Source organism: Orbicella faveolata, unplaced genomic scaffold (genome assembly GCF_042242905.1).
Source record: "Orbicella faveolata isolate gen_17 unplaced genomic scaffold, um_ofav_v1 contig_3, whole genome shotgun sequence".
Lineage (NCBI taxonomy): Eukaryota > Metazoa > Cnidaria > Anthozoa > Scleractinia > Merulinidae > Orbicella > Orbicella faveolata.
The window spans coordinates 2,347,501-2,374,432 of record NW_028301558.1 but is presented as its reverse complement, the minus strand read 5'-3'; the positions used below and the strand labels follow the sequence as shown (position 1 = coordinate 2,374,432).

Sequence of the window (26,932 nt, the reverse complement as noted above, 5' to 3'; positions counted from 1 at the left end):
CTAACCCAGGATTAAAAGTTAATCGAATTATAACTTTTTCTTCTATACAAATGTGTTTTGCTGTTTTTTTGTGTGTATATGGTGATTATTAAAACTCAAAACACAAGGCCAAACAATATACAGAAACCTCACCGCAAAGTTACAAAACTCAAATCAAAATTCTACCTTTTTCTGGGTTAGCTTAATCGGGCTTTGAACAACCCGGCCCAGGAGCTACGCTTTTAGGCTGGCCTAAATCTATATATTAAAATATGGAGAACAACTGGCAAAATGGCTGTCATGTCTCTTTCAAAACAGTCACCAGAGACTAAACCTCTACAATTTTACAAAGTCAGTCTCAGTCAGTGGTTACTATAGTGATTGTAATCAATGTTGTGATTGGTGGATTTAGTGGAGATGACTTAAAATGATTGGTTCATGTAACTGTCTGATTACAGGTGTCCGATTACAGCCAACTGTCCGATTACAACTTTGCAGATTAATTAGAGCAAAATACAGCAGTTTATGCACCAATCACATTTGAGGAAACTGTAATTGTTATGATTAATAATGGTAATAGGACTGAGTGGAGTCCAATTCGGTCTGTAATCATACGAGTGATTAACAAAATCGGACGACCGCGAAGCGGAAGTCCGATTTGTTAATCACGAGTATGATTACTGACTGAATTGGACGACACGACGTCCTGTTACCAATTAATCAAAACTATGACAAAATTCGAGAAACGAACAAACCATCAATTGAGCGCTGAACGATTAACGTCGTTATGAATGCTGAAAAACACAGCAGTTTACTCAACAAAGTGCAGCGCAACAGCGCGCGCAAAATGACGCGTACTGTCCAATTACAAGCATGACGCGTACACTGTCCAATTAATGCTCAAATCGGGCTGCTGATAGCCAATCACGTTCGAGAATTTTGTTATAGTTTTGATTAAAATCGATATCGGAAATCAATCGATATCAATCGCCGATTGCTATCGATTGATAACTACAATCGATAACAATCAAACTCACAGAAACTTAATCGATTGCTATCGATTGACAAAAGTCGCTAACAATCGATAATTGCTGTCTTCAGGAATATCGATTGTTATCGATTGAAAAAACCGAATGACCAGGAAACTCGCTAAATCCTTGAAAATCTTGACTTAGTGAATAGTTGGAAATATGCACCTCACACCAAGCTTGAGATATGGCCTAACGATTATTATAATGATTATTATCATTATCAACAACATCACTTTCACACAGTCAAGTTCCATCATTCACGTCATTCACGGGTCGAACCCTTGTTTTATGAGGACGAGAAACACAGAAAACTGCTTCTTCCTTTACATCAGAAGACATAATAGGGGACGGAGACCGTAAGCGCGCGCCATTTCTAGCATTGGGGCTGTCCCTATGATATGGAACAATTTCTCTATTTTTAGAATAAATTGCGCCATCGCGTGCAGTACACGCGCGTACATGCTGCGAGTATTTTTGCGGATGTCGCGCGGGGGAAATGGCGCCCGAAATTCCCGAAATGTTTAATGCTTTTGGTCCACAACTCAATACGTTCATGTCTGTTGAAATTTTACTTCAGTATTTTCGTCGTAAGCTGCTCCAGTTTGAGTGAAGTAAGACTGTGTCGAATTAAGTTATGTGCCGCTTTATGATATCACTGACCAAGTTGTGTTCCGCTGCTTCTTTTCAGGTTCTTTTACAAGAGCTCCACGTTACTCCACTCTAAGTTTCACATATGTTGATGATTAACACCTTTTCCAAAGCAGAGCAAAAAACTGGTTGGATATATTTAGATATAGCAGCGTTTCAGGACCTCAAAGTTTCCCTCCTCTTGCCACACGCTTGCGAGGATTTCGCCAGAGTCTACCTCGACCGAACAGTTAAAAAAAATAATAATACTGAATTGCAAGTTTGAGTTTCGCCTGAATTGTAAGCAACGCTTGATATTTTATCAGGGCCCAATAAGTGACAATAAAATTTATGTTTGTAGTTGCTGCTCAGTTTTGTTTGTGTAAAAATCCAATAAATTGTCTGTTGTCGATGAATAAGACCGCCCGCCGATGCGTGTTTTGTACAGTCAGTAAAACATGAAAAATTAGACCCACTTTCGTGTGAAAACGTACATCGAACTCACATAATATCTCTAGTTTTTAAATATGTTTAAGGATAATAAATCTTTGAGAACATATTAAAAGCTTAGCTGAAAATATGTGAATACAACAGAAATAATCAGCAAAATTACGATGACGCTTTCACTCGAATAAAGATTCGATTTTGTTGGTTGAGTTATCAAAACTGGCCTTGTGTATTTTATTTTCGCAGTGTGAAATTTCACTATGTTTAAAGAAACACACATGATTTTAGTAGCCTTTTGGCGTTGCTGAAAATTGTTGCAGCATCTCGAGACAAAAGACAACAAAATGAATCTTTGTCAAGATTTGTTGACAATTTAAAACACCGACTCGGACTTGAACGTGTACGCGCTGCACCATGCAAATGAGCTACTTGTGCGCGTCAGACTTTCCTTTCAAAAACTTTTGCAATCTCGCGAAACAAACAGAAACAATAAGAAACTATCAAAACAGGGTTTGGTTATGATTAAGCATTGTTTGGGGAACTCACAATTAACTCGATACCTGAGTAAAGAGTTTTCTTACATAACTTTTCTTTACAGAACAAACTATCAAATTATCATCAAAATGGTGTTAACTTGTGAGAATCGTTACAAGCTTGTTGCATACAAATTATAAAGAAAAACTAATGACTAGATTTTCTACAAATAAACAAAACCGATGTTAAAGGCCTGTTCATATTTATTCATGTTGCCATGGCAACGGCACATACGTCAGCCTAACTATCAAAAAACCAAAGTTTATGTTGTTAACTTGCTTGCTGCCATTTTTGGCGACCGAGGGATCAAGGGTTTTAGAGAAAAAGGTGACTGAAACACAGGTATCAAAAACTGTGTTCGGCCACCTTAATTAATGCTCCCGAAAAAAAAAAAGCCTGATCGCTGGTTAGTGCCAATAGTTTTCATTTTTAATTCGGTCAAGCATAGCGGTCAATCATAGTATTAGTATAGTTAGGTAATCATACGGTTTCGAGTTCAATTTTGTTTCAATTTGCACGAGCGAGATTTTCAAACACGTAAGGGCCAAACCACCCCCCAAATGTTTCGTCAGTTCTTGGGTATTTCACATTATTTTGCATTACTTAAAAAGTATTGACTCTTTCTACACCAAACTTGGCAGATGAGCAGGAGACCTATTGCCAATTATATTTAAGTCAAAATGTCAGTAAATGTCAAAGTTGTGACGTCACAGTGATGACGTGATGTTTTTTGCCACTTTTGAAGTTTTTAATATGCATATTTTTTACAATGTGTTCGAAAGAGTACATCAAGCAGAGTTGAAACCTGAAAAAATTTTGTCCATATCACAAAAATTGAATGAAATATGGCATTTTTAAATATGAAAAATAACTCTGCAAACGATGGGATCCCCCCCTTGAGAAAAATCCCCAAATTGGAGCCGTAGTTTTGTTCCAGCAAATGCAGCTATGTTGCACATGTGATGTGCCAGATGACTAAAGCCAAAATAAAGAAGAAAATCAGAATAAAAAATTATCCCTGTAGTGTTATTGCATTAAAATTAGTTTTGTTACGTCATAACCTGTGACGTCACCCGTTTTTTTACTGTTAATACCATCCTAACAAAGCCGAAAATCAAATTTCCAAAACCATACGATTTTTGACAACATCAAGCTTTCTATTTTTCTAGATTATTAGGCTTCCTAGAATAAAACTGAAAAAAATAAACCAGAGAGACTGAATTAAGAAGGACAGTATGATTAAGCAAATTCCGGGGGGGAACAACAAAAAAATATTTAATTTACCATATCTCAAAAAATAATCATCATAGCAAAGAACGGTTTCTGGCATTTTACTCCTCAAGTCAAGGCCTTTCCAATGACATTATCTTTTTATCAGATTTTACAAAAAATTATAGCACGTTTTGGTGACGTCACCAATTATGATGTCATAATCTGACATTTTGTTAAAATAAAAATAAAATAAACTGGAGAACAAAGAAAGCTCATCTACCAAACTTGGTTCAGAAATATATAAACCAAGCAAATATAGCCTTCATGAAACATTAGGGGGGTGGTTTGGCCCCTATGTGAAAATGAAATTGCACGAGCCACTTAATGTTAACATGAAAAAATTTGTGTGGAGGGAATGCCGGAAGTTCTTTCTTGAAGCCATTTTTTCTCATTCGAGCCAATCAGAATCGAGTAATTTTTCATGTATATTATTAAAAAAGTAAATTATTCAGAATTTCGTCGAATTGGTTGTAAAGAAGTCATTGAAGGAGAATTTATAGATCCATGAGGCTATTTCCAGTTGCGGAAATCCGATTCTGTAACGTGACCCTCTAAAAATCATGCAACGCACCTCGCGCAAAGTTGTATCGAAGGGTTTCTAAAACACTGTGGATAAATTTGTTTTATACTTATAAAGAAACCAAGAATCGGTGCAAACATAATATTTTCGTGACCCGTGCAAGTATCTACCACCGCGCGATTTTTTTTTTTTTTCGTGATAGATTTCAATATATCTTAAAGTCATAGATTCTTGCTGTGACATTGTATCGACGAACAGTTAACAAGACGGCTTGCAACAATCTGTTTTCGAGACAATGCACGGATGATGATTATTTAGATGGTTTATACTGATGCATACATTTCAGGTCACATTCACCACCTTTGCATGGTATATACCAAACAAATGGTTGCTTTCTTAAGTGATAAAACAGTTTAGGATTATTTTTCTGAAAAGAACGAGTTATTTTTCAACCGTTTGGACCGTTCCATATCACCATTCCGACCCATTCTCAATACCAGTACCTCGCTGTTCGGTATTTTCCATGTACAACATGGAGGAAAACACTTATCATTGCAGCTTTTATTGATTGTTAACAGCCGATCCATTGGTGTTACTCGTACATCCATGTGCAGATACAACAGGTCTGTAGCTGCTTCGCAAGCTAAGGGTGTGTTTTGGTTGTTAACGGCTCTTAAAGACGATTTATTTCCCGAGAGAATTTGGAAAGTTCTTTTCGTCATTCGAAAGTAGACTACGAGTAGTCCTTCTTTCGCTTAGTCCGTCGTGCGTGACGCGAAAGAAAACCGCGAGAAAAAATGGTCACGCGAAATCCTGGGGGCGAAGAGCACGCGGAAGGACTACCGCCTATTAGAGCCACAAAGTTTGACCTTTCACAGCCGAGTGATTTTTCGGTGTAGGATTTCTCATCTTGACGCCCTCTTATTATCGCCTGTTGTCAGTAACCCTGGGAGACATCCTGAATAAAATTGCTCTATTCTGCTCTTCAAGTAGAGGGGTAAAAACAAATGCCGTGAGAAGTATCGTTCAGTGTTCGTTCAGCGAAACTGCCAAAGAAGTTTTAAAAAGAAGACGGCCAATGAGGCATCTTGTAACGATTTTCGCTCCGTCTGTAGATGTAAATCTAAAAGTTATTGCGAAAATTTCAAATGCAGAGTTTCAACCGAGAATTTACATTATGTATTTGACATAGGAGAACATCCAACTGAGATGAAATGTTTGCCAATAGAAGCGGAAAGTTTTGGGTGAATGTCCGGTTTCAAGTGAAAGTGCGGTTCAATTCAAATAGTGATGGACAAAACTGACCCTATAGCTAGTCCATGGACTACCCAAATGGACTACCCTAAAATGGACTACCCCTAAAAAATACTATTTCAGATGAGTGGTATGTTAAGAAGCTGCGATTATATACTTACGCTGCACGGAGGATGCTTTTCTTTTAGTTCCGCATCGCCTTCAGCCGCCATTTTGAATCATACATGACGTACCCACCATACTGAATAAAACAACCGCTGTACACAAAAAGCGTAGACTCAAATCAAATCAAATATTCTGTGGACTCTCTGTGGGCAACTCTATCTTGCTCCCATGCGATTCAGTAGCTCAGCTTAGCTCAGTCTTTTTCGAACAGACGAAATGATCTTCAGGATGTTACTCATGATTTGTTTTGCTTGTTTTGTACCGAAAATTATGGCACAGAAGCAGCTAGTCTTCTGGTTTTTTCCTGAGTGTATCAAAATGAAATAGAAATGGGAATGAGGAAAAGCTATGGGACAGCAAGAAATTCCAACGACTACGCTACAAAAATTCCGAGTGGAGTGGAGGCAGTAGTATTCTTGGCTGGCCTGGACTATAATTATGTGGAAATTTTTGTGGTTTTACGAGACTCAGTATATGGTAGTCTATCGAAGCTTCCTCCTCCTTTGTTAGTGGAGTATGGACCAATTTTGAAACAGTACACTTGGACAAATCATCGACAAAGTCGCTATTAAGCCCACTCTACCACAACATCCAAGAGACTGTCCCTTTAGCAACAGCAACAACAACAATAACACCACCACCAACAACAACAACATCTTTATTTTCTAAATAATTCAGTATAGTTATTCAAAATGGCGGCTGAAGGCGATGCGGAACGAAAAGAAAAGCATCCTCCGTGCGGTGTAAGTATATAATCGCAGCTTCTTAACATACCACTCATCTGACACAGTATTTTTTTAGGGGTAGTCCATTTTAGGGTGGTCCATTTGGGTAGTCCATTAGGGTAATCCATGGACTAGGGGTCAGTGTTTTGTCCATCACCCTTTCGAATGGACGGCAGAGAGGCCAAGCTCAGTGAATTCATATTTGCTTTCGCGCGCTCCTCACCCCCAGGATTTCGCGCGGCCATTTTTTTCTCGCGGTTTTCTTTCGCGTCACGCACGACGGACTAAGCGATAGAGGGACTACTCGTAGTTTATTCAAAAGCGGTGTTTGAACTCATACGGGAAATATCCGAAAACGGTCTGCTCAAAATAGCCCGTTATACTGGTTAAAGTACTAAGCATGACACAGCTCACACAATATCATTGATATCACCGTCGAAATCGTCATCTAGCTCTAATACGAGCTAGATGACTCGTTTTGCGAGTGGAATGGAACGAGACTGTTCGGAATCCATTCGACATCAAGAAATTTTCGAACCTCAGCCCAGAAATTTTGGCTGAATGGATCGCGGCCATAATCATTTAAAACAAATGTACTGTTATTTACCTGTGTTCCTGTGTCTTTTTAAGGCTTTTAGAAGGGATATGAATAGAAGCGAAGGCGGATACATTTCAAACATCATCCTGTCTGCCCCTTTGGAAATACGACGCTCCGATTACGTCTGTAGATTTTATTATCTTCATTAAATATTAACTCTGAGAATCTCTTCCCCGAAGACAGAGACGTAATCGGCAGACAAGATAACATTTGAAATGCCTTCGCTTCTATTCAAATCCCTTCTTAACAGCTCAAAAAGGCACAGGAACACAGGTAAATAACACTATATTTATTTTAAATGATCATGTTGTTGCTGATACAGTGTTCGGGTCCGCGATTGCGCCTGTTGTCCTGAATTGGAGGTGTCAACCAGATTACTCTAACTACTTGGTGCAAAACAGAATTTCCTTTTGATAAAAGAGAGATTCCGGCTGGTGAAAAAAAATTACAAAGTGCTCGCTGCACGCCATCTGTATTTCCTGAAGTGCTCGCTGCTCGCGAGACAAGTTTGATCACTGCTCGTGCTCGCAAAAATAAACGCACTGCTCGCATGGTCGCAAATGCCAAAACCATTCGATACCCCTGTTGAAGTTACTTTAAGTTCTCTTGTTCCAGATCAGCAGACGATCGGTCTCAAATTTATTGCTTGGTTCACGCTGGGCCAAAGAACGAAACCGTGGTTTGTGACACTCATTATCTTTTTTGGGATCTCTTTTAGGATCTTTTTAGGTCGACTTCCGGTCAAAGTTTTCAAGTCAATCGACCTAAGATAGTTTGGACATGAACGGTTCCTTTGATACCCGATAAAGTACAAAAGTACAGGACCGCCGATACTTTAAATGCTCAACCACAGGCCAAGTTTTGAAGTAAATTCTCATTTGCATAAAAATGCAACGACGATGTATGAAGATGTTAATCAGAAATGCGATTATAACGCTTTATTCCGAACAAGAAACGACTGAACAAGCGAGAGAGATGTTTCCCCAACTATAACTCTCATAATTCCCTGAATCTACGCAATCACTCGCATGTCTTACCTCAAGCGTGGAATTTGCTTTGATCCTTGTTGTCTTTCAAATCCTATATAGGGTTTCAAATATAGAGCTTTCTATTCAGCTGAACGCAGTATTATTCAGTAATTAATTCAGTGTTATTCGCGTATGTGTCCATAGTAATGGAATCCAGCGTAACTCACAGAGAGGGAGAGAGATGATTCAATATATGTTTGACGTCAAGAGTTCACTCAAAGACATTTCCGCGTCACGCTAGACTAGCCATTATTTACCTTTTACATCATTCCCACACAACTCCTGATTTCGTGATGTTTTGTTTACATTTCAGTTGACCTTTTGAGTTTTGCTCTAACGAGTACATCTTTTAATTTAAAAGGGTTACCTTTTTTGTAAGAGATAATGGATGGCTCTTTCGAAATCTCACGAAGTCGAATTTACTAGTGAATATATGAAAGACCATACTGTATATTTGAACCGCGGAGAAAGTTATGAAGATATGATAAACATGATTGATCATCGCAGTTATACACACAACTTCAGCAGTTGTGAAATTAAAGCCTGAAAGAAATTCAGGTCTGAATGGGATTCGAACCCATGACCTCTGCGATACTGGTGCAGTGCTCTACCAACTGAGCTGTCAAGTCAACTGGGAGCTGGCTTTCAATTAGATGCCATATGCTAATCAAAATTTTTTTAACCGCGCGGCCATGGGCCGAGCGCGGTTCATGGTTTACCCGTGGTTTTTTTTTTTTCGACTTCGGTGCGAGCAGACCCAAGCTTCCACTCGGCCAAATTTTGAGTCACGCAACCTGTGATGTTTACTCGCCAAAAGCTGTTGAAACAATAAATCTCATCTTTCGCGGGAATAAATTAAAAACCCAGCGCTCGTCAAAAATTATATTTTTTCACCAGAAATTTAGCTCGGAACATATACATATTTATATTTGTTTGAATCGTCGATGAAATGACCTTTTCCGGATATTTTTTCCTTCGGGGTCAACCGAAACCTCAGATTACAAAATCACGCCGAACCCACATGTTGCAAAAAAATCTCTTCAAAACCCTGACTTCGAAGCGATATAACACTTCAGCGTTAATAGCTACCACACATCCGCAGGCGGTAAATCTATTCGTTAACAATCCAACTTTATCGTGTTAAAATTTCAGCGAAATCGAACAAAACGAGAATTAATTAGAATTTTTTTGTGACCTCACTTCCCAGACTTGTCCTAACAAAGGAAGCAACGGTCGCCCATAGCAACCGAAAAACACCAACATAACAAAGCCGACGTTTCGGCCAAAAAACTCCACAATTATCGCCTGAGAGTTTAAACTTGAATGGGAACATCTTTTTCGAACCTTTTTCAACTGATTTAGACGAAAGACTGGCCTCGGCGGGCTACAAAAACGACAAAGAGAAAAAACAGAACAAGACAGCAGAACAAGCCGATAATATTTCATCGCGTGGCTTTCGACACGAAAACGAAAATACAGCTTACTTCTGGATAAATTCAGCCTTAGAAGCCAGCAACCGGTCCCAAATTACTTTCTGTATCCTTACAAATGTCCTGATTTCCATCTCCGAAAGATTTTGCCCCAATTTTGAGCAAATAAACATTTCGCCGGCGGCGACCGCCATTACGGTGGCTTGCATACTAAATTAGCTAACTTAACAAAATTCTCCCGAGCGGGGGGGGGATACGACAAATTTGGTGAGAATCAAAAGTAACGCCAATTTTCTGTCACGTTTTCAATCTGTGGTCACTGGAGTGACCAAAATCGATACATCGGTCGGGATAGGGTTTTTTTATGACTTGTGTGACTACTTTGCTAGCCCTTTACTCGTGGAAAACACCAATTAAATTTAATCATGACTTTTAAGAAAGAAAGCTGTTGTTAATAGTGTTATTATTGTGTCGTTGATATCGCTCATGCCCATACATATCCCGAAGAAAGTTCTAGATTAAGACCATTAAGTCTTCGGAGATTTGTCAACGGCTACCACTGATGGTGCAATAATACAGTTTGTGTTGATCAAGTGATGTGATGTCTACAGTAAGAAAAGAATCATCAATGACTGCTTTGGAATGTGCACTGTGTTCCGACGGTAGTGCTAAGCGAACAGTTAAATTTTAAAAGCGCGGTTATAAGATCTAACAGATCTTCTTGTTTTTTGGTTTTGGCACCCTGATGGATTTTGTTGTGTGACAAAAGGCAGTACATTCTTTCGCCCTTTTTAACCCGGGGATTGCGTAAGCAACGGGTTTTAGTTGTGGTGCAGAATATGCAAATGATGTTCGCCATCATCCGTAAAGTTTTTGAGGTAATTCTACTGACTTGATATCACTGTATCACTAGCAATGGTTTCAACATTGCAGGCGAATATATCGTTTTACATTTCCAGGTCAAGGTATTAAGTGACTGTCACCGTTGCTCTAAAAATGGAAACTTGTTTTGTTTGTTTTCTAGGTATAGTTCATTTGACATTTCTATTACAATTCTAACCTCAAACCATAACAGTTCACAACAAATAAAAGCAAATGTTTTGAAGTTCAGTCCTAGGACTGATACTTGTGAACTGCTTAGTTTTTTATGTCCGACATTGCTCGGCAATCATTCAATGGGAATTGTAGCCTATGTCACAGCCGCCTCTCTCCTCTCTCCGATCTTTCCGGGGAGAGGCGGCTGTGACATGCATGGGAATTGCTGATACAGAGATGTTCTTTTCCTTAGGAAGTTTTCGTGGGCAATGGTTTCTTGCGTCGGGCTGGCCTTTGGAGCAGAATTATCCAAGCTGTAGGTAGAAATCTTCAGGCACTCCAAGCTAAATTTAACGGCGTTGTTCGCGAGACAGAGTTGAAATTTCTGGAAGCTGCTATTGAAAATTTTGGCTCCGTCGAGCAATGGGAATTGTTGATACACATGCAGTTGTTATTATCGCTGAGAAGTTTTCGTGGGCAATCGTTAGCTAGTTTATTACGTCGAACTGGCTTTGGGATCAGCGAAGTGTAAACTCAAGGGGTAAATTTCAAAGTACTCCAAGCCAAATTTTATGACTGAGGTGAAGTTGTTGGAAGCTGCTACTGTAAATTTCCGCTCCGAACAACAAGAGGCAATCCGCTCTACACCTGGTCTACATATCTATGGTACTATCGTGCGGTGGAGGGTTGAGCTCCTCCATAAATTTCGGAGACCAAAGCGAACAGTTTCGTTGAAGTCACCCTAGCTTCGAAAAAGTAGGGAGTTTTAGCAATGTAGTATGTAGATCTTTTCAGTACGCCTATCGGTCTAAAACCTTGCTCATATGCAATGTCAGCGGTCAACTCCAAAGGAAGATACAGAAAATTAGCCATTGCGGTTCGCGTTCTCTAAAATACGTTGAACTTAGTCATTTCACGTTGTTGTTTTGCAGAAGACGGCTAAGAAATGTACCAAGAATCCAAATGCACGTGTAGAACTATTGTTCTACTCATTATGCTTTTTGTTTGGTGACGTTCTCGCTGGCGTCGCCGTCGTGATTTGCTAAAACTCCCCGGTCTTGCGAGCTTCTAAAGTTCTTGATAACGCAAGATTACAAGTTTCAACCAGTTCATCTGGCTCATCACTAGGAGCGTGCAACTACCCCATATTCCTGTCACGGTGTTTTCACAGACCGATCTATTTTTAGTTTGAAGTTACCGCGAATTCAGACTCCCGCAGGAACCTCGGTGACCACTCACAAACAGAAACTAAATTTTTAACTGACGTTATCATTTCACCCGAAGAATAAAAAGAAGCACAAACTGAGGCCGCCGTTTTTTGCCTTAGCGATGCACGCTCATGTAGACCTGAACTGACCTATTTCACGGGAAAGGAAGCCTAAAAATAGACCGATCTGTAAAAATGCCGTGACATAGGCTTAGTATGGCAGTTGCATGCTTCTAGTGATGGACTCCTGGTTTCAACCGCGGACGTGGAATCCTCCGTGAGAAAATCCTCATCTTGATAGAACTTGAGGACACCAGGAGGACAAACTCTTTATGCTATGCAAATAACAGTGAAGAAACATAAGTCGCATTGGAAGGAGAATCCCACAATGCGGGATGGATGAGAACTAGCTAGAACTTCACGAACTGAAATCCAATCCAAGCATTAAAATTTCGCCCACAGACAGAACTTTTTGGACTTAGGGCTTAGGGTTAGCATAATTTTCTCTACCGATTTTCTACGTTTAGCGAAAAAATGAAGAAAATCTATCGATTAGAAGTTTTAATTTTTTGCAAAATGCACCATCGAATTCTGTTCTTTTTGACTCATCGTTAACTGTGCGACAGTTTCAAATTCCTCATTTCGAATTATTTACGCAACAGACCCACTTCTACAAAATATGACTAAGATCGTTTGCCTCCGTTGACTCACCTTCGATATTTTTAACTTTAAACCTCTGTAGACCATGCTGAATTACGTGCGCCAATTTTTCAAAATCAGGGTAGTTTTCCACGCGCTATATCTCTGAAACGAAGTCTGTGACCCCCAGTTTTTTGTTTTTTTTTTTGCATTTCTGACACAAGTAATTCATCATCTGACTGCATGCGCAGTAATAATTTTTAAAAAATCTATCGACTGGAAAATTTTCGCGCGAACGTCCTTAACTTACATCAGATTCGCAGGGATGAACTAGTATACTGGAAAAGTTGTCTGGACTGTTCGAATAACTAAGCGTTAAGCAGCAATTCATCGCTGTTAAGTTCTGAAATTTGAAGCGTAAGTGAACGACTCATTTCAGTACCGCGATGTCAATTTCGAACCAATCAAGCGCGGCAAACGTCAAACGACAATGGCGTCTCTCTCGTAAGCAAAATTATGGGATGATTGCGATATTGTGTGCATTCCAAAATGACGCCAAGCACATAACAAAGCAACTTGTGATTTCAAGACCTCTTTATTTCACTCTCTTATTATGTTTACGGTTTCTTTGCTTCCTCTGGCAAGAACACTATATTATTTATACAGAAGTCCTATGTATTTACATTTTTCTGCTTGAATGTTGAACGATGTTTACCTTAGAGGCCTAAAAAACAATATGATCATTCGGAAACTACCGAACAATATCATCGGAAGTACTTCGATTTACAAGTAGACTTACTTTTAGCGGAAAGTACACATTGTAGACACGTTTAGGATCGCTTCGTTCAATCTCGGTTTATTAGATTCTCTGCTAAAAGATATCAATAATTGCTGTACGTGTCTGACTACCACTGTGAAACGGTGTAAGATATGTAGTGTATTAGTAATTGTAGTATGATGCACTGATATCACAACTGATATTATCATCCTACTGAGTCATGACGCATTATCATCCTACTGAGTCATGTCGCAGACGCGTGAAATGCACCACGCGTCTGCGGTGCAAACACGTGACTTTGATCCATTCATTCAGTACTTTGCCACCAACTACGTACTCAGTTTATATTGCTGGCTATTACATAGATATCGTATGTTAAACTCAAAACCAAGTAGATAAAAACTATTAATAACAATCAATCAGGTATATGTCCACATAGTCTCCTCCGCAGCCGTTTTTTGGGATGGGGGAGCGTTGCGTGACATCCCAAAAAACGGCTGCGGAGGAGACTAATGTCCACAAAGCTACGCTTAATTCTTGTCCTTGCCAGTTACAATATCTACTCCCCTCAATAGAAGGACAATTTTTACAATAGGTATTTAAAACTATTTTGAAGTCTTTTTCTCATGGGTTCATTTAATCTAACAGTGATTTCAAACGTACTAGGGGCGACTCTGCCGGTTTCTTTTAGTTGTTGTTTCCTGCTTCCTCGAATGTGTGATCAGTGGTGGCACACTTTCTTCAGACTCCTGAAACAAAAAGACAATTTCGATAGTCCGCGAAGACAGTGGCCATCAACTTTTGAAAGTATAACAGATTACTGCATGAAATCGACGATCAATAATAAAGTCCTTACTAGCTATCTCTATTGTTGCCCTCAACAGGGTAACGAAACCTTTTCGTCACGTAATCAACATTTCTCTCACTTACGTCTCTTACTTACATGTATGTCCATAATGGGCCGTAATGGGCCGTCATTCCCCCCCCCCCCCCCCCCCAGCATTTCAATATTTACTTTATTGGTCTGTCTATCTTACCATGGGGCAATTCAGGAAAGACGTCTCGTTTTGTACGTTCGTCACAGACAGCTTGCTGGCGCTTTTATCTTGGAAAGCCCGTTTTACCTGAAGCGAACTCTCCGCGAAGTCTCGACTGTCACTCACAGGCTGCAAAGAAATGTCAATCAAAATAGAATGTGTTCATTATTAAATGCATCAAGCTATTTTCTTTGGGACTAACAAGTGTCAGCAGTGATCTGCTCTTTTCTCAAACAAGCGAAAGACTGTAAAATTGAGAATTTCTGTACTAGTTAAGTTTTACATTCTCTACATTAAGTGCGATTGCGTGACCGTATGACGTAGAAGTTAAACACAATGAACGGATTTACCTGGACTTGAACAACTTTACTTGTGCTCTTACGTTTGAGAGTAATTGTCGCTGTAACAAAGAAAAAGAATACCTCAATCGGTCAGCTTTCCACCGGTTGGGATTTATAATACGGTTATGTTCAATTTTCATCATCTGTTTCTTAAATTACTGTGTCCACGATTAACACAGCAGTGCTAAATCCTCTGGCACAACAATGAAGTCACTTTCATATTCATAGTTTTCTTCCCAGATGCAACTATGCATGTTTATTATATGGCTAGCTCCGTGAGCGGGCAAGATGAATCAAATCCTTCGCTGTGATTGGCTACCCGAGCGGGCAAGATGGAGCCATCTTGCTCGGGACTACCCACTGTGTCCCGCATGAAAAATTTCCCCGAAAGCCATATAATAAATTATTTATTCACCAAGCTTGTTCGGTCAAGATGGCTGGATATTGGCCTCGTTCTTTTTTTGCGAGTTTATGGACCTCGACTCCGTCTCGGTCCATAAACACGCAAAAAAGAACTTGGTCAGTATCCAGCCATCCGTTGACCTCACACTTAGCCAATAACCCATACATATCTACTTTCCCGGTATCCTGTCCTTAGGAAGACTAGGAAGGAGCACTTAGTTATGATCTGAATGGCATGTGGCAATACACAGGCACTGAGTCCAATATATGACCAATTTCATTGGTGCCCACGCTCTTCAGTTAACTCAAAATGAATACTAATACATTTAAGCTACAAAGAAATAAATCACTTTGTTACCCTTGAGTTTTTCAAAACTATTAGAGTTTGAAAACTTTTTGCTCCCAGAGTCCTCTGATGGCTGAAAAAGAAGTAAGCCACTGAGCTGAGGTATCTATTAACAACTCTCATGTGAGTGCCAAGTCAGCCATTCCGCTAGACAACCAGGCAACTATGGCCAGGTAACCAGCCAGCCAGCCCGTCTGTCAGTCAGTGAGTCAATCATTCAATCAGTCCGTCTGTCCATCCTTCTGTCCGTCAGTCTTTTAGTCTGTCAGACAATTTAGCACTGAGTTGTAAAGCAATAAAGTGTTACAGGGATGTTACAAACTGTTCACAAGTGTTAAAACTAAGTGAACCACAGCCAGACACAAAAAACCCTTAAAACCAGGAATGTGTGACCCTGACCACGGCAGTGGTGCCACCCTTGGGTTATGGGGTATCCTAACACAAGTACTTGGTGACACATAGGAACTTGCAGCGATCTGATTATATGACAGCATTATAGTGCCTATGAAGTAAAAAACAATTGCTGCTTATCTGAAACAGAATGACACCAACTATGTTGTTGCCATGGCGACACTCTTGGCTCCAGTCTCTTTTTGTGAAAACCAAATATCCCCATTTGAAACCTTTTAAGGGACAGAGGGTCCTGCTCAGAACACACATGGTTCCCATATTGCTTAGACTCCTGTCATTAGGTTGTTGGGACTGGATGATCCTTGTTTAAGATAAAATCTGGGAATTTTTGTTTTAATTAAAACAGGACCAGTGGCATAACTGTTGCCATGGCAAAGGCACGATAGGTGTCATTTTGTTTCTTTTGTGATGTACATTTCTGATGCCAAGTTTAAAGATCACTGCTTTAATATTTCTAGAGATATTCTTGATTGAGTGTTGTACTGTTTTAGTGGAACTATGACGTCATCACTTTCCTCATTTGCAAAATACAAAAAACGTGAATTTCTCTAAAACGAAAAATGATATTCCCAAAAAAAAACGTCATTCTTCTTTACTTTGAAAAGCCTCTCAAATAAGCAGCAATTATTTTTTACTTCACAGGCACTTTAAAGAATCATAAGAAATTGAAAACACAACGAAAAAAAAAAAGGAACTGTACGTATGCAATCGACAAAGGCTGACCATAAAAAGTCTCACCTGCTAACCCAGGGACGGATCTAGGGGGAGGGTGCAAGGGGTATGCACCCCCCCCCCCCCCCTCAAATAAAGCCTTCCTCTTCAAATTTGGTTTTAAAATTTGTTCACCTCACCAGTCGGTTACCCCATACCTTAGTGGTGCACCCTCTCCAGGGAAAAATCCTGTATCTGCCCCCGTAAGCGACTAAGTACAAACTCTAATCCCACTATACACTTCGCTTCTCAAACCCACCCCAACCTTCTACTCGGTGTCAGCGGAATAGCAATTTATGCTACTTTAACATAATCAACAAATAACATTATCTAACATTGTCATAGATAGTTTCAACATGAAATCTCTAAAAGCAATTAAGTGATGAACATTAATGTAGAAATACTCTGTATGTGTGTACTTACCGAGAGCGAGAAGGAAGCATTGTATTGAGAGTCATTCTCTTTTGAGAGAGCATGCTTCTCTCTCTGTCGGCGAAATGCCTGGCGCACCTAAAATACATTAGTGAAAAGTTATCTTTTCTGCCTAATAGGCCTGTTTCTTTTTATCACTGAACTTTTTTCTTGACTACATGTCTTAGGAAAATAAATTTAAAAACTCAGTTTGGGGATTAAGAGATGAATTTCGATTTTGTTGTTGTTGTTATTGTTACATTGTTGTTGTTGTTTTTACTCCCTTGGCCTCAAAGCCAAGTAAGATGAATGTAAGAATACATTCATCTTCTCTACAGAAACAAAAAGATGACAATTTTGATCGCTATAATTATGCCCTTGTTATAGATAATGGTTCCTTGAACTTGCCAAACTTCAGCCTGTTTTGGAGACCTGGCTCCAATCTGAATTAATCAATCAAGATTCTATACCATTTCACACACTGACTTTTTCTGTTCTATGCTCTTCGTCAGTGAACTAGACATACCTCAGTGTTGAAAACGCAATGCAGCATGAAGATCAGTAGACCCTAATAAGAGTAAAGGATATATAGAGGATATTACAGGATGGCGCAAAGATATGAATTGTGTAACTTCATACCACCGTGTAACTGTCTTTTCATTTTGTGCAAAAACTGTTAAAAGCGGAATTAAATAGTGCCATCAATATCCTCACTAGTAAGGATATGGAAAGTACACCATGGGGAGTGTCAGATGTGGTTTTGAATAAATTGGTGTATTTTCTAGTAAAATCCTCATGACTATATAATGAAGTGGACTAACTCAAACTGTATCACATGTAAGTACTTCTAAATATACAAGTGAACTGTAACAACATTGACTATTAATTCAGATTATTAACGCTTGTATACGAAACACTGAACAAGACAGCTAGAAATGAGTGACAGAGAGTGTGCTGTTGATTTGTGAAATGAGGTGGTTGCGGCTTACACACATATATGCAAGCATTAAATGGAAACAGCTAACTCAACAATCAAGACATAGGAGTCTCAAACAGTTTCCACCCTAACCTGAAATCCATTGACGATGGCAAAAGCGTAAATGAACACAATGGTACCTTTGTTCAAAGCAAACAGGCCAAGAACCCAGCCCACACCAAGAATGGGCATGAGTACAAACAGGCCCTTGATCCCAGCTCTGAAAAACAAATCACTCATAGATCTACGTTAAGTGAATTTATACTTTCTCAGCACGAACAATGGACCAAAAAGAAAAACAGACAGTATGCCTTTTTCTTTCTTTTCATGCTTATACTTATGTTGTTACGTTAATCTGTCGGTGATTTGAGTTACGACAGTATTAGAAAATGAGTGTATGTATTCATTTGTGTTATTCTTGAGCTCAGTACTGATGCATGTTTCACTGTTCTCCTCAACTTCTGCCTAAGTCCCCGCATATGCTTATGTCAAGCCTTTGCAAAAAGGCCAGAAGTCTATAATGCATTATAAACTTCTGGTTAGCCAACTACCTTGGTAGAATACATTTCAAGTGTACTAAGTATCTTTGGTTTTATCTGAACTCAGATATTAGTGCCTTACATTTCAGTTTTGCTGGACTTTTTTTCCAGGTTAATCATTTTGCAACATGAGCCCAAGTCATTAGTATCTTGACTCTTGGGCTCAGATTGACGGATTCTCATCAACAATGGCCTTTTCAAAACTTTTCTCGCCAGGCTGACCACAGCACTAAGGGAACTGTGTTCTACCATTTACTATGTTAGACGGTATATTTTTACATAAGGTTGATTTTTTGTGTTGCATAAAAGAACTTACTTAACATGTTCATGGTCAGCTTGCAAGACTTATCCCACAAGGCCACACACTAAGGGAACTGGTTTCATCCATTTACATGTACATGTACTATGTTAGACGGTATATTTTTAAATAAGGTTGATTTTTTTGTGTTGCATAAAAGTACTTACTTGACATGTTCGTGGTCAGAGCTTTTGACAGCAGAGGCGGAATACACAACCGTTTTCACCACCATGCCCAGCACAAAGCAGTTGATCTTGAGAAAAATATAACAAAGGTTTTTGTTTCCAAAATTAAATATCCCATAAATGCCATCATCATCTTACCTTACAAGTAAAACTGCTGACAAGGATTCCGAAATGATTTGACAAGTCCCTTATCACGAGTGGAATGAATGGTTGTAAACATATAACAAACATATATTATATGAAGTTTAGGGTCCTATATTTCCGTGCGTTTCCAATGGATTCTTATGAAATTTCGCCTATTTGCTAAATTCAGCATGCTGGCCTGTGTAACCCTAACCCTAACCCTAACCCGCTCCACAGACTACAGCATGGTCACTGATCTATTGAGGTGTGCTTTGCTTACATTAAAAATACGAAAAATATTCAATATTGTGTGGCATCGTGGAATTGGCTCATTGCTGCCCCAGTAAATAAAACAATTACCACAGTGAAATTTGGATTTCTGTCCACCCAAAAGGTTCTCCATCAAAAGGTGCAAAAACTGTTGTATCATGTGTTTCTTTAATATCTCAGTAAATATTTACAGGAGAATAATCTACTATATCTCATTTAAAAGAGCATAAAAAGTACCCTCTAGAAAAAAAAAATTGCCTTCATGGAAGCTGGTGGTACTTTTAAAAAAAAATAAATAAAAGAATTAAATTTGGCACAAAAAAAAAGGGAAAGGTTATTTCCACTCTCCTGGTCGAATTTGATGTAAAGAGAAATAATTTTCCTTAATCTATGAGCAAACACATCCTGTAAACAGTTGGCTGCCGCAGGAGCTGTTTACGTGATTTCAGCATCGATTTTCTCGGAAAGTGTTGGAGAGATGAAGCTCAAATTCCGCGAAGAGATAGAGAAAAATCTCATCAACAACCGTCGCCATTCAGGTTAGATTTTCAGTATTTTGGCGTTAATTCCAGTTTGAAGTGGAGGATGCCACATAGAGTGGCCTGCCTGTGACGAAACGAAGCTTTTTTCCAAAGTTTCTTAGCTTCACGCTCCCAAAAACGATTCCATACACATAATTCAATAATTAATCGAGACTCTAAACATAAAAGCATCCCATACCTTTCGGATTGTTGTCAGCTTCAAAAAACATCTTCAGGATCTTTACGAATCGTCCAAATCGTGCAAACCGTTCGATCAACAATGTCGGCCATTTTGACTTGACAGACCTTGATCTTAGAAAAATCGTCGTGTATGCCACATTAAACTGTCAAATTTGCAGGAGACTGGTTGATTCTCTTGTCGCGCATTCTACCAATCGAATAGACGGGGAATTTTCGCAATTTTTTCCTAATTTTCCGGACAAATTTGACTGGTAAAAATAGCATAGGATCTCTGATCTCAAAAAGGAAAGAAAAGAAACATTTTATCGCATTAAATAATATAGTGATATGTGAAATAAGATCATGTTTTGTTTTTTTATCTTTTTTATTCCTCATATTTTCAAAACATACCGCAATGATGGCGATGACAGGGCCAATAAATGCCCAGATGGTTCCATCCTCAGTAGATAACCAGCAACTACAAGGTAAATAAGTAGTGTTCTCAGAAAACCTTCATTTAATTCATACCGTAAATAAGATTTCAAATTTCTTACACTTCGCTGTTGCCATAGCTGTTTGGCTTCATGGAGAATGTGATGACGACTGGTATGATTGAGAAACCTGCAGCAAAAAAGATGAGACCAAGAGGCACTCGATAATGATGTTTTTTTAAGAAGCACATGAGAAAGTTTTGCAGCAAACTAATTTGCTATCCTAAAGTTCCAATATCGCCTTTGATATTCAAACTGTTTTTGCTCTACTTTTTTAGAGTTGCTTATTGTCTCCGTTGTTACTTACTTTGACATACAATAGATTGACAGTAAAATGTATTCCGTAATTCTCTATCGTCAGGTAACTTCACTCAATGTTTTAAAGTATTTGCACTGTGACATGAAATGAGTAATTCACTTACACCATCCAAACACATAGTAGTAGGCCATTTTGATATTCTCTGTTCGAAACACTTGGACAACTTTCAAGTACAAATGTAATCCCTCCACTAGCATCCAGGTAAACGCGGTCAGGAAGAAGTAGTGCAAAAACACTGCAATAATTTCACAAAGGACCTGCAGAGAAACGAAAGAGAAAGAGCAGAGAGAGTTTCAACTAAATCTGAGGTCATCCGGCTGGCCTCATCTAGTTCTCTTTTCTTAAGCCCGCTTCAGGCATTTTATGTTTCATCAAATAGGATTTTTACGATAACTGAAATTCTTGCGCGCTCATTGACTAATTTTCATTGTCAATAACCGTACAGACACGTGAAGTTATAATTTATGCGATGCGTCGCGAGTGAGAGCAGACAATTTGACAATTTGTTATCGTAAAAACAAAATGGCATCAGTTTTTCATACGTCTGTCCTGTTATTGACAATAAGTCATAACATTGTCAAATTAGTCTGCGGATCCACTCGGCTGTCGCCTTAATTGTGGATTCACAGCTACTTTGATTAATGTTATGACGAAATTCATGGTCAATAACAAGACAGACGCATGAAAAACTGACGTCAATTTGTTAAGTTGACTTGACTGACTTGATTACCTGACTGGATGTCTCCTTTATACCGGCCAGAAAGAGAACATGAGCCAGAAGTAATGCAACGACCAGATTAGTATGAATCTTATGTCGTTCCGACGACAGTGATCTGAAACGAACACAAAAACGTTGTCATTATCTAATTATATACCTTTCTATGAAGTGGAGTAGTTATATTACCTACCTAATGACATTGAAAAGTTTAGCTCCTATAAAGTTGTTATTAGGAATGAGGAACGACCTTCCTAGTCTCTAAAGCTCAGTGTCACAGCATTACAACTGTTCACTTACTCGATGCTCAAGAATATAATAAGGGTGATAATCAGAGCTGTCGTTGATATTCCACAGCCAATGTAGGTAATGATACTCAGAGCCAGAATGTCCTCCTTAGAGAGCTGTAAACAAAGGAAGCAAACTTACTTTTAAACTGTAACCAACCTAATGATTTCTTCTTTGAAAAGAGACGAGAAGATTAAAACCCATTCACATACGAAACACTAGTTTAAAACCTGTTTTTCTCTGACTAATAGAAGCTACAGGGGTGAAACAATTCAAAACGTATCTCAATTCTCTCTAGGAACTGCAACATTAACCGATGTAAACATCAGCCCTCAAGTCCGCTGTGCCGGTTTTCTTTTTTTTTTCTTTCTTTCTTTTTTTTATGGCATGAAACTTACGAACTTGTTTGAGCCCCTTGTCAAACAAATGTAAGATATCAACAAAACAAACAGAATAACATGTATTTACAAACCGGTATTTTCCTATGTTGCATAAGTATCGCAAAACTGGTGAAATGGTTGGCTTGGCACACTGTGTGTGTAGAGCTCGAGTTCGGTTTTAATTCTTGGACACCATCAGTCAACCAGACACTAGAAATTAAAATATCTTCATAAAAGAACTATTTGCCTTTATTTTAATGTAAAGTTATACTGATCCAATAAATAATCAACACTTATCCACTGGAAAGCAGGTTATTCGTTGAATAAAGCTATCCACCCTTTGATCAACTGGCCCGAGCAGTGAACATGGCGAGCAGTTGCTGAAAGCAGACATTTCTGTTTATTCTTAAGACTTCGCTTCGACCGGAAGATATTAAAAGCAGTATGAAATAAAATAGCAGTAGTTCGTTGATCGCCAGCCTCTGATAACAAACTGTGTCAAATTGATAACCTGTAAACTACCTATGTTCAGACCAGAGATACTTATTTCTAGATGCATATGACAGTTTGATTTTCGAAATGTGGTCAGATTTGACATTATTTCATTATTCAGCTGTAGAAGTTCATTAATTGGCTTGGTCTTTCTATGAGAAACTAGAGTCACTATATGTGGGTATTGGAAGGAGCGTGAATGAGTGGAGATGGATATTGGAACTTGAAGAAACTTTCAAAAGAAAATAATGGTTATACCTTTCTTCGAGACTCCAATATGAGCACTGTCTCTGAGGTTCCTCAGCTGACTAGAATAAAGAATGAAAAAAGTTTCCTTTTTTTTTTAGTTATGAGCATTCTTCGTAACCAGGATGAAACAGCTCTGCGCTTGTTTACAGGTTCTCACCAAACCACGAAGATTTCCTAGGACCCGGACCATTGCTTTTTGTATTAATCAAAAACACTTACCAATGTTTTGAAGGTCAAAAGAACAGGAGGTGAAAGGTCATAGACAGGTTTTTCATCAAGTTTGAGAGAACAAGACATGACAAGAGAGGAAACAATCAAGTCGTCGTCTTCATTCCCGCTGCAACAGGAATAGAGTTTAGATTACCGTAACAATATATGGTAAGAGTACAGCATTTGTCACTGTCACAAACACGCTGATCTTAGCAGTATACAGCTGACATGTGACACATACAAACCTATTAAATGTGCTAGTTCGCCATGAGTTTTTGTGCAGCTCAGTGGTTTGAGCGCCCGCCTATAAGAGGTCATGGCTTAGAATGCCGTCGGTTCCTGACATGTTTTATTTGTCCCTTAAATTTAAAGCTGCTTTTGTTGTCAAAAGTTTTCGTGATTTATCGCAAGTGTTCTTAACATTGATAGCAAGTAAAAGTTTAAACTTTCATTTACTTTAAATTGTGTATTAATGGGACACCGTCACCATTTTTAGCATGATTTTGGAAATCTCAAAAACATATATTGATCATTTGAAGCTGAACAATATTGGTTTTATTTTGTAGAGCAGTACTCGACAAATGATAAAAATCCATTAGGAAGTGGGGATGGCTAACTATGGCGAGGATGGAAACGGATTGCCATATGGATTTTTGAAAAAGCGTCAGTTTGTCAGTTTTTCAAAGGTTCAAGTTTGGCTCGAGAATTGTGAAAATTTTGCAAAAATGTCGCTGAAGTGTGGACTTTCTTCAAGAAATTGCTTTCAATCATTTAGTTAGGGCTATTTAAGTTCTCATACTTAAAGTTAGGGACCGTTTCTTTTATTTATAACAGTTTTATGCAAATATATCATGACAGTGGACTTAACAACAATTTCAAATTGACGTGTTTAGCTTTCGACATGCGTCAGAAATTTGAAGCAATTCCGCCTGAATAGAAATCGTTCTCGAACTCGTCGGACACACAATAGGAATATAATAAATATCTTACCAACCTCGTATTCTCGATCCGTACTGTGTGTTACGGATCCCCGTTTTTCCCTTTTCGATTTTTGGCCCGCACGCTTTGCGTTTGGGCTACAAATCGAAGGTGATAAAACTCAGACTGTAGCTTACAGTACGGACCTAGAACTCGGTTAATAAAAGTGAACATTGCTGAATCTCAGCTAATCTTCCAAACAATACAAAGGTGACAAAAATAACACTGAAATAAACGATTAACTTACTTGTTCGGTTCATTTGGCAGTCCATCTTCAACACCTTTGTAAAGCAGGACAATAAACGAGTAGTTTTCTATTTAAGAACAAGTATAATTGTAGTTTAGTATAATGTTCACCGTGGGCATCAACAAACAGTTTGTTTCTAATATATAGAAGTATCATGATAGAGCGGTTTTCAATTGGGTGTCGAAAGTAATTGGACAGTTACTTGTTTTGGTTTTGGCTTTGGTTTTACTACGGTTTGAGATTGGTTTGAGTAGTCTAATTGCTTAGTAATTGGTTTGGTTTTCGTTGTACGACACTCGATTGAAAACCGCTCTATCCCGGTTGTAAGTCGTCCCCTTTTGCCTCTTGTATAAAGGCTCCTATGTTTATAAGTTCATCTGCCTGCTAACCAAAAATATCTTGGTTGTCGAGACTTCATCTCCGGTTGTAATCACTCTCCCACCAGTTATTTGTCAATGAAATAAAGAGGTCAAGGTTTCGAATGAGAGATGATAAAGTTAAAATGTTACTGATTTTTTTAGTTTTTAGTACTGTCTTCGCATGACCCACCGACTGATTTCAATTTAACCTCCGCACAGCATATCAGATTGCCCTTACACCCGATATTCTGTCCGTGGGCTACATCAATCCTTACTAACTTACACCTGAGTCAAAGAACATTGCCCTTCAAAGAATGTGCGTCGTTGTGCCCCAAAACATCATCACTTGGGAGTAATTTGTCCTAGCAAGTAATACGTGTAAGCCTACCTTTAGCATTCATGACCGTTTCCTTTGGAATGAAAACAAAATCAGAAACGCCTTTCCACGAGGGTTCTTCGATGTCTAAGTAGTTTGGAGTTCTGATGTCTTCAATAAGTGAATTGACACCCTTTTTGACGACTTCAGCAACTACAAGCAATAAAAGAGAATTGTTAATTACAGGTCTCCCTTGGTTCCCAAAGAGTGAGAATATCTGTTTAGGAAATTGTCATTTTAAGGTATCCTCATTATAGGATACTAAGTATTTAATGAGTCCTTATACGTACCCGGACGACACTCCTCTCTCTCGGTGCGCAAGTCTATTTTAGATTTTCTAAGATAATAAACTCAATAATAACTCACATTGCACAGATATTATTCACTACAGAAAATTTATTTTCAGTTGGAATCGTACTTACCAGCTTTTTTCGTCCAAATAGTATAGTTGATTTCTGGTAGAAAACTGCTGTTTACCACAGTAACTAAAATGTCTTCCAGGCTCTGCATTAGATTGGGCATCTATGTATAGATAGATAGATAGATAGATAGATGGATAGATAGATAGATAGACAGATAGACAGACAGATAGACAGATAGACAGATAGATAGATAGACAGACAGACAGACAGACAGACAGACAGATAGATAGATAGATAGATAGATAGATAGATAAGAAAAGTTAACTTCGTTAAAGCTAACACCGTAGTTAACCTCGTAGGGCAAGTTAACCTGTTAGGGTTTGAGACTAATAGTCAATGATGATGGATCTTTACCGATTTAATCGATTTTAATTAATTGATTAATATCGGCCATCGGCGACTATATTCGATTATTTAGGATCGTCGTCTTCTATCAGTTTAATCATAATCTATTGATAGCAATAGGAAAGTAGAAGATCCCTCACTTTTATGTTTTGTATCTGGGATGCGTGTGAGAGAGAGAGGATTCGGAACGAGTTAGCCTTCTCCGCTGACCTTCTTTGAGCTCTTTGCACGTGGCAAGCAAGAAGAGATTGTGTGCGTGGGAGGCTACTCGTAACCCCACGTAACGAGTTCCCGCCTCTACAAAAATTAACAGATTAAAACTCAAATCTAATTTTTTAACTACTTCATCTTCTCGGGATATTTCGAAACGCAACGTTGTCTGTAGCGAGAGAAAAAAACGAAATAAATGAAAATCACTAACATCTCGAGTTTGCTTCCAGACAGCGTGGTTTTTTTTATGAAGACAATGAGAAGCTGTTTCCAAAATGTCCCTCAAAGTTCCCTGCAATGTCACGGGATAAAGTTAACAAGATATTTCCTTATAACAACATAGGGGGAAAATGGAGGGGAAACAGTAATGTTATAAATACAAAACAAACAATGCAAAGTTGACGTAAAGCAAAGAAATAACAGCATGATTCTGTGAGATATTTCTTACTGAATTTTTCCTTTTTGCAAATCAATCAATAAATATATAAATATATATAAATGCAGCAAAATAGTACACTCCAGTGAAATGTACGTAGCTCGTAGACTGGAGGAATTTAACTCAGCACACCTGAACATTTTACTTCGTGGCTAGTTACGCTATGCATATGTATGACTTTCCACTGCGTCAAGCTTGGATTGGGGCCATTTCTCTTACTTTTTCTTCATTTCGTTAATATTCTCTTATGTCATAATCTTACCTCCACCACGTTTCGATATCTTTTAGCTACCCAATCCATTATAGCTTGGTATTCTTCAAAAATTTCGAGACATAAATCCATGATACCATTACTTAAAGTGGCTCTGTCTGCAAGGTACTGGTGCCTGGTGAGT

The 26,932-nt window shown here is 38.7% G+C and overlaps 2 protein-coding genes across 4 annotated transcripts in view; both read right to left on the bottom strand.

The window, feature by feature from the left end:
* LOC110049442 (uncharacterized) overlaps window positions 1–8,396 on the bottom strand; it is a 35,146-nt gene extending 26,750 nt beyond the window's left edge. The window contains exon 1 of one of the 3 annotated variants that reach the window (XM_089298078.1): window positions 8,190–8,396. The gene's annotated coding sequence lies outside the window, so the exon portion shown is untranslated. Of the gene's footprint in view, window positions 1–5,825; window positions 5,895–7,161; window positions 7,256–8,189 lie in introns of those variants that run through there. The other 2 variants (XM_089298079.1, XM_089298080.1) reach the window with 2 other exon arrangements.
* Window positions 8,397–13,067: 4,671 nt separating this feature from the next.
* LOC110067678 (uncharacterized) overlaps window positions 13,068–26,932 on the bottom strand; it is a 51,012-nt gene continuing 37,147 nt past the window's right edge. The window contains exons 11-31 of the mRNA XM_089298081.1: window positions 26,800–26,932; window positions 26,313–26,393; window positions 25,547–25,646; window positions 25,137–25,277; window positions 24,390–24,456; window positions 23,174–23,291; window positions 22,964–23,013; window positions 22,306–22,423; window positions 21,846–21,949; window positions 21,561–21,663; window positions 20,934–21,087; window positions 20,575–20,641; window positions 20,432–20,498; window positions 18,909–18,994; window positions 17,998–18,124; window positions 17,455–17,496; window positions 16,941–17,027; window positions 15,408–15,468; window positions 14,657–14,706; window positions 14,307–14,435; window positions 13,068–14,018 (exon numbers count right to left, since the gene is read on the bottom strand). The exon at window positions 26,800–26,932 is cut by the window's right edge and continues 50 nt beyond it. Coding sequence (XP_089154207.1) covers window positions 13,932–14,018; window positions 14,307–14,435; window positions 14,657–14,706; window positions 15,408–15,468; window positions 16,941–17,027; window positions 17,455–17,496; window positions 17,998–18,124; window positions 18,909–18,994; window positions 20,432–20,498; window positions 20,575–20,641; window positions 20,934–21,087; window positions 21,561–21,663; window positions 21,846–21,949; window positions 22,306–22,423; window positions 22,964–23,013; window positions 23,174–23,291; window positions 24,390–24,456; window positions 25,137–25,277; window positions 25,547–25,646; window positions 26,313–26,393; window positions 26,800–26,932 — 1,972 coding nt within the window. The 3' untranslated portion in view covers window positions 13,068–13,931. The remainder of the gene's footprint in view (window positions 14,019–14,306; window positions 14,436–14,656; window positions 14,707–15,407; window positions 15,469–16,940; window positions 17,028–17,454; window positions 17,497–17,997; window positions 18,125–18,908; window positions 18,995–20,431; window positions 20,499–20,574; window positions 20,642–20,933; window positions 21,088–21,560; window positions 21,664–21,845; window positions 21,950–22,305; window positions 22,424–22,963; window positions 23,014–23,173; window positions 23,292–24,389; window positions 24,457–25,136; window positions 25,278–25,546; window positions 25,647–26,312; window positions 26,394–26,799) is intronic.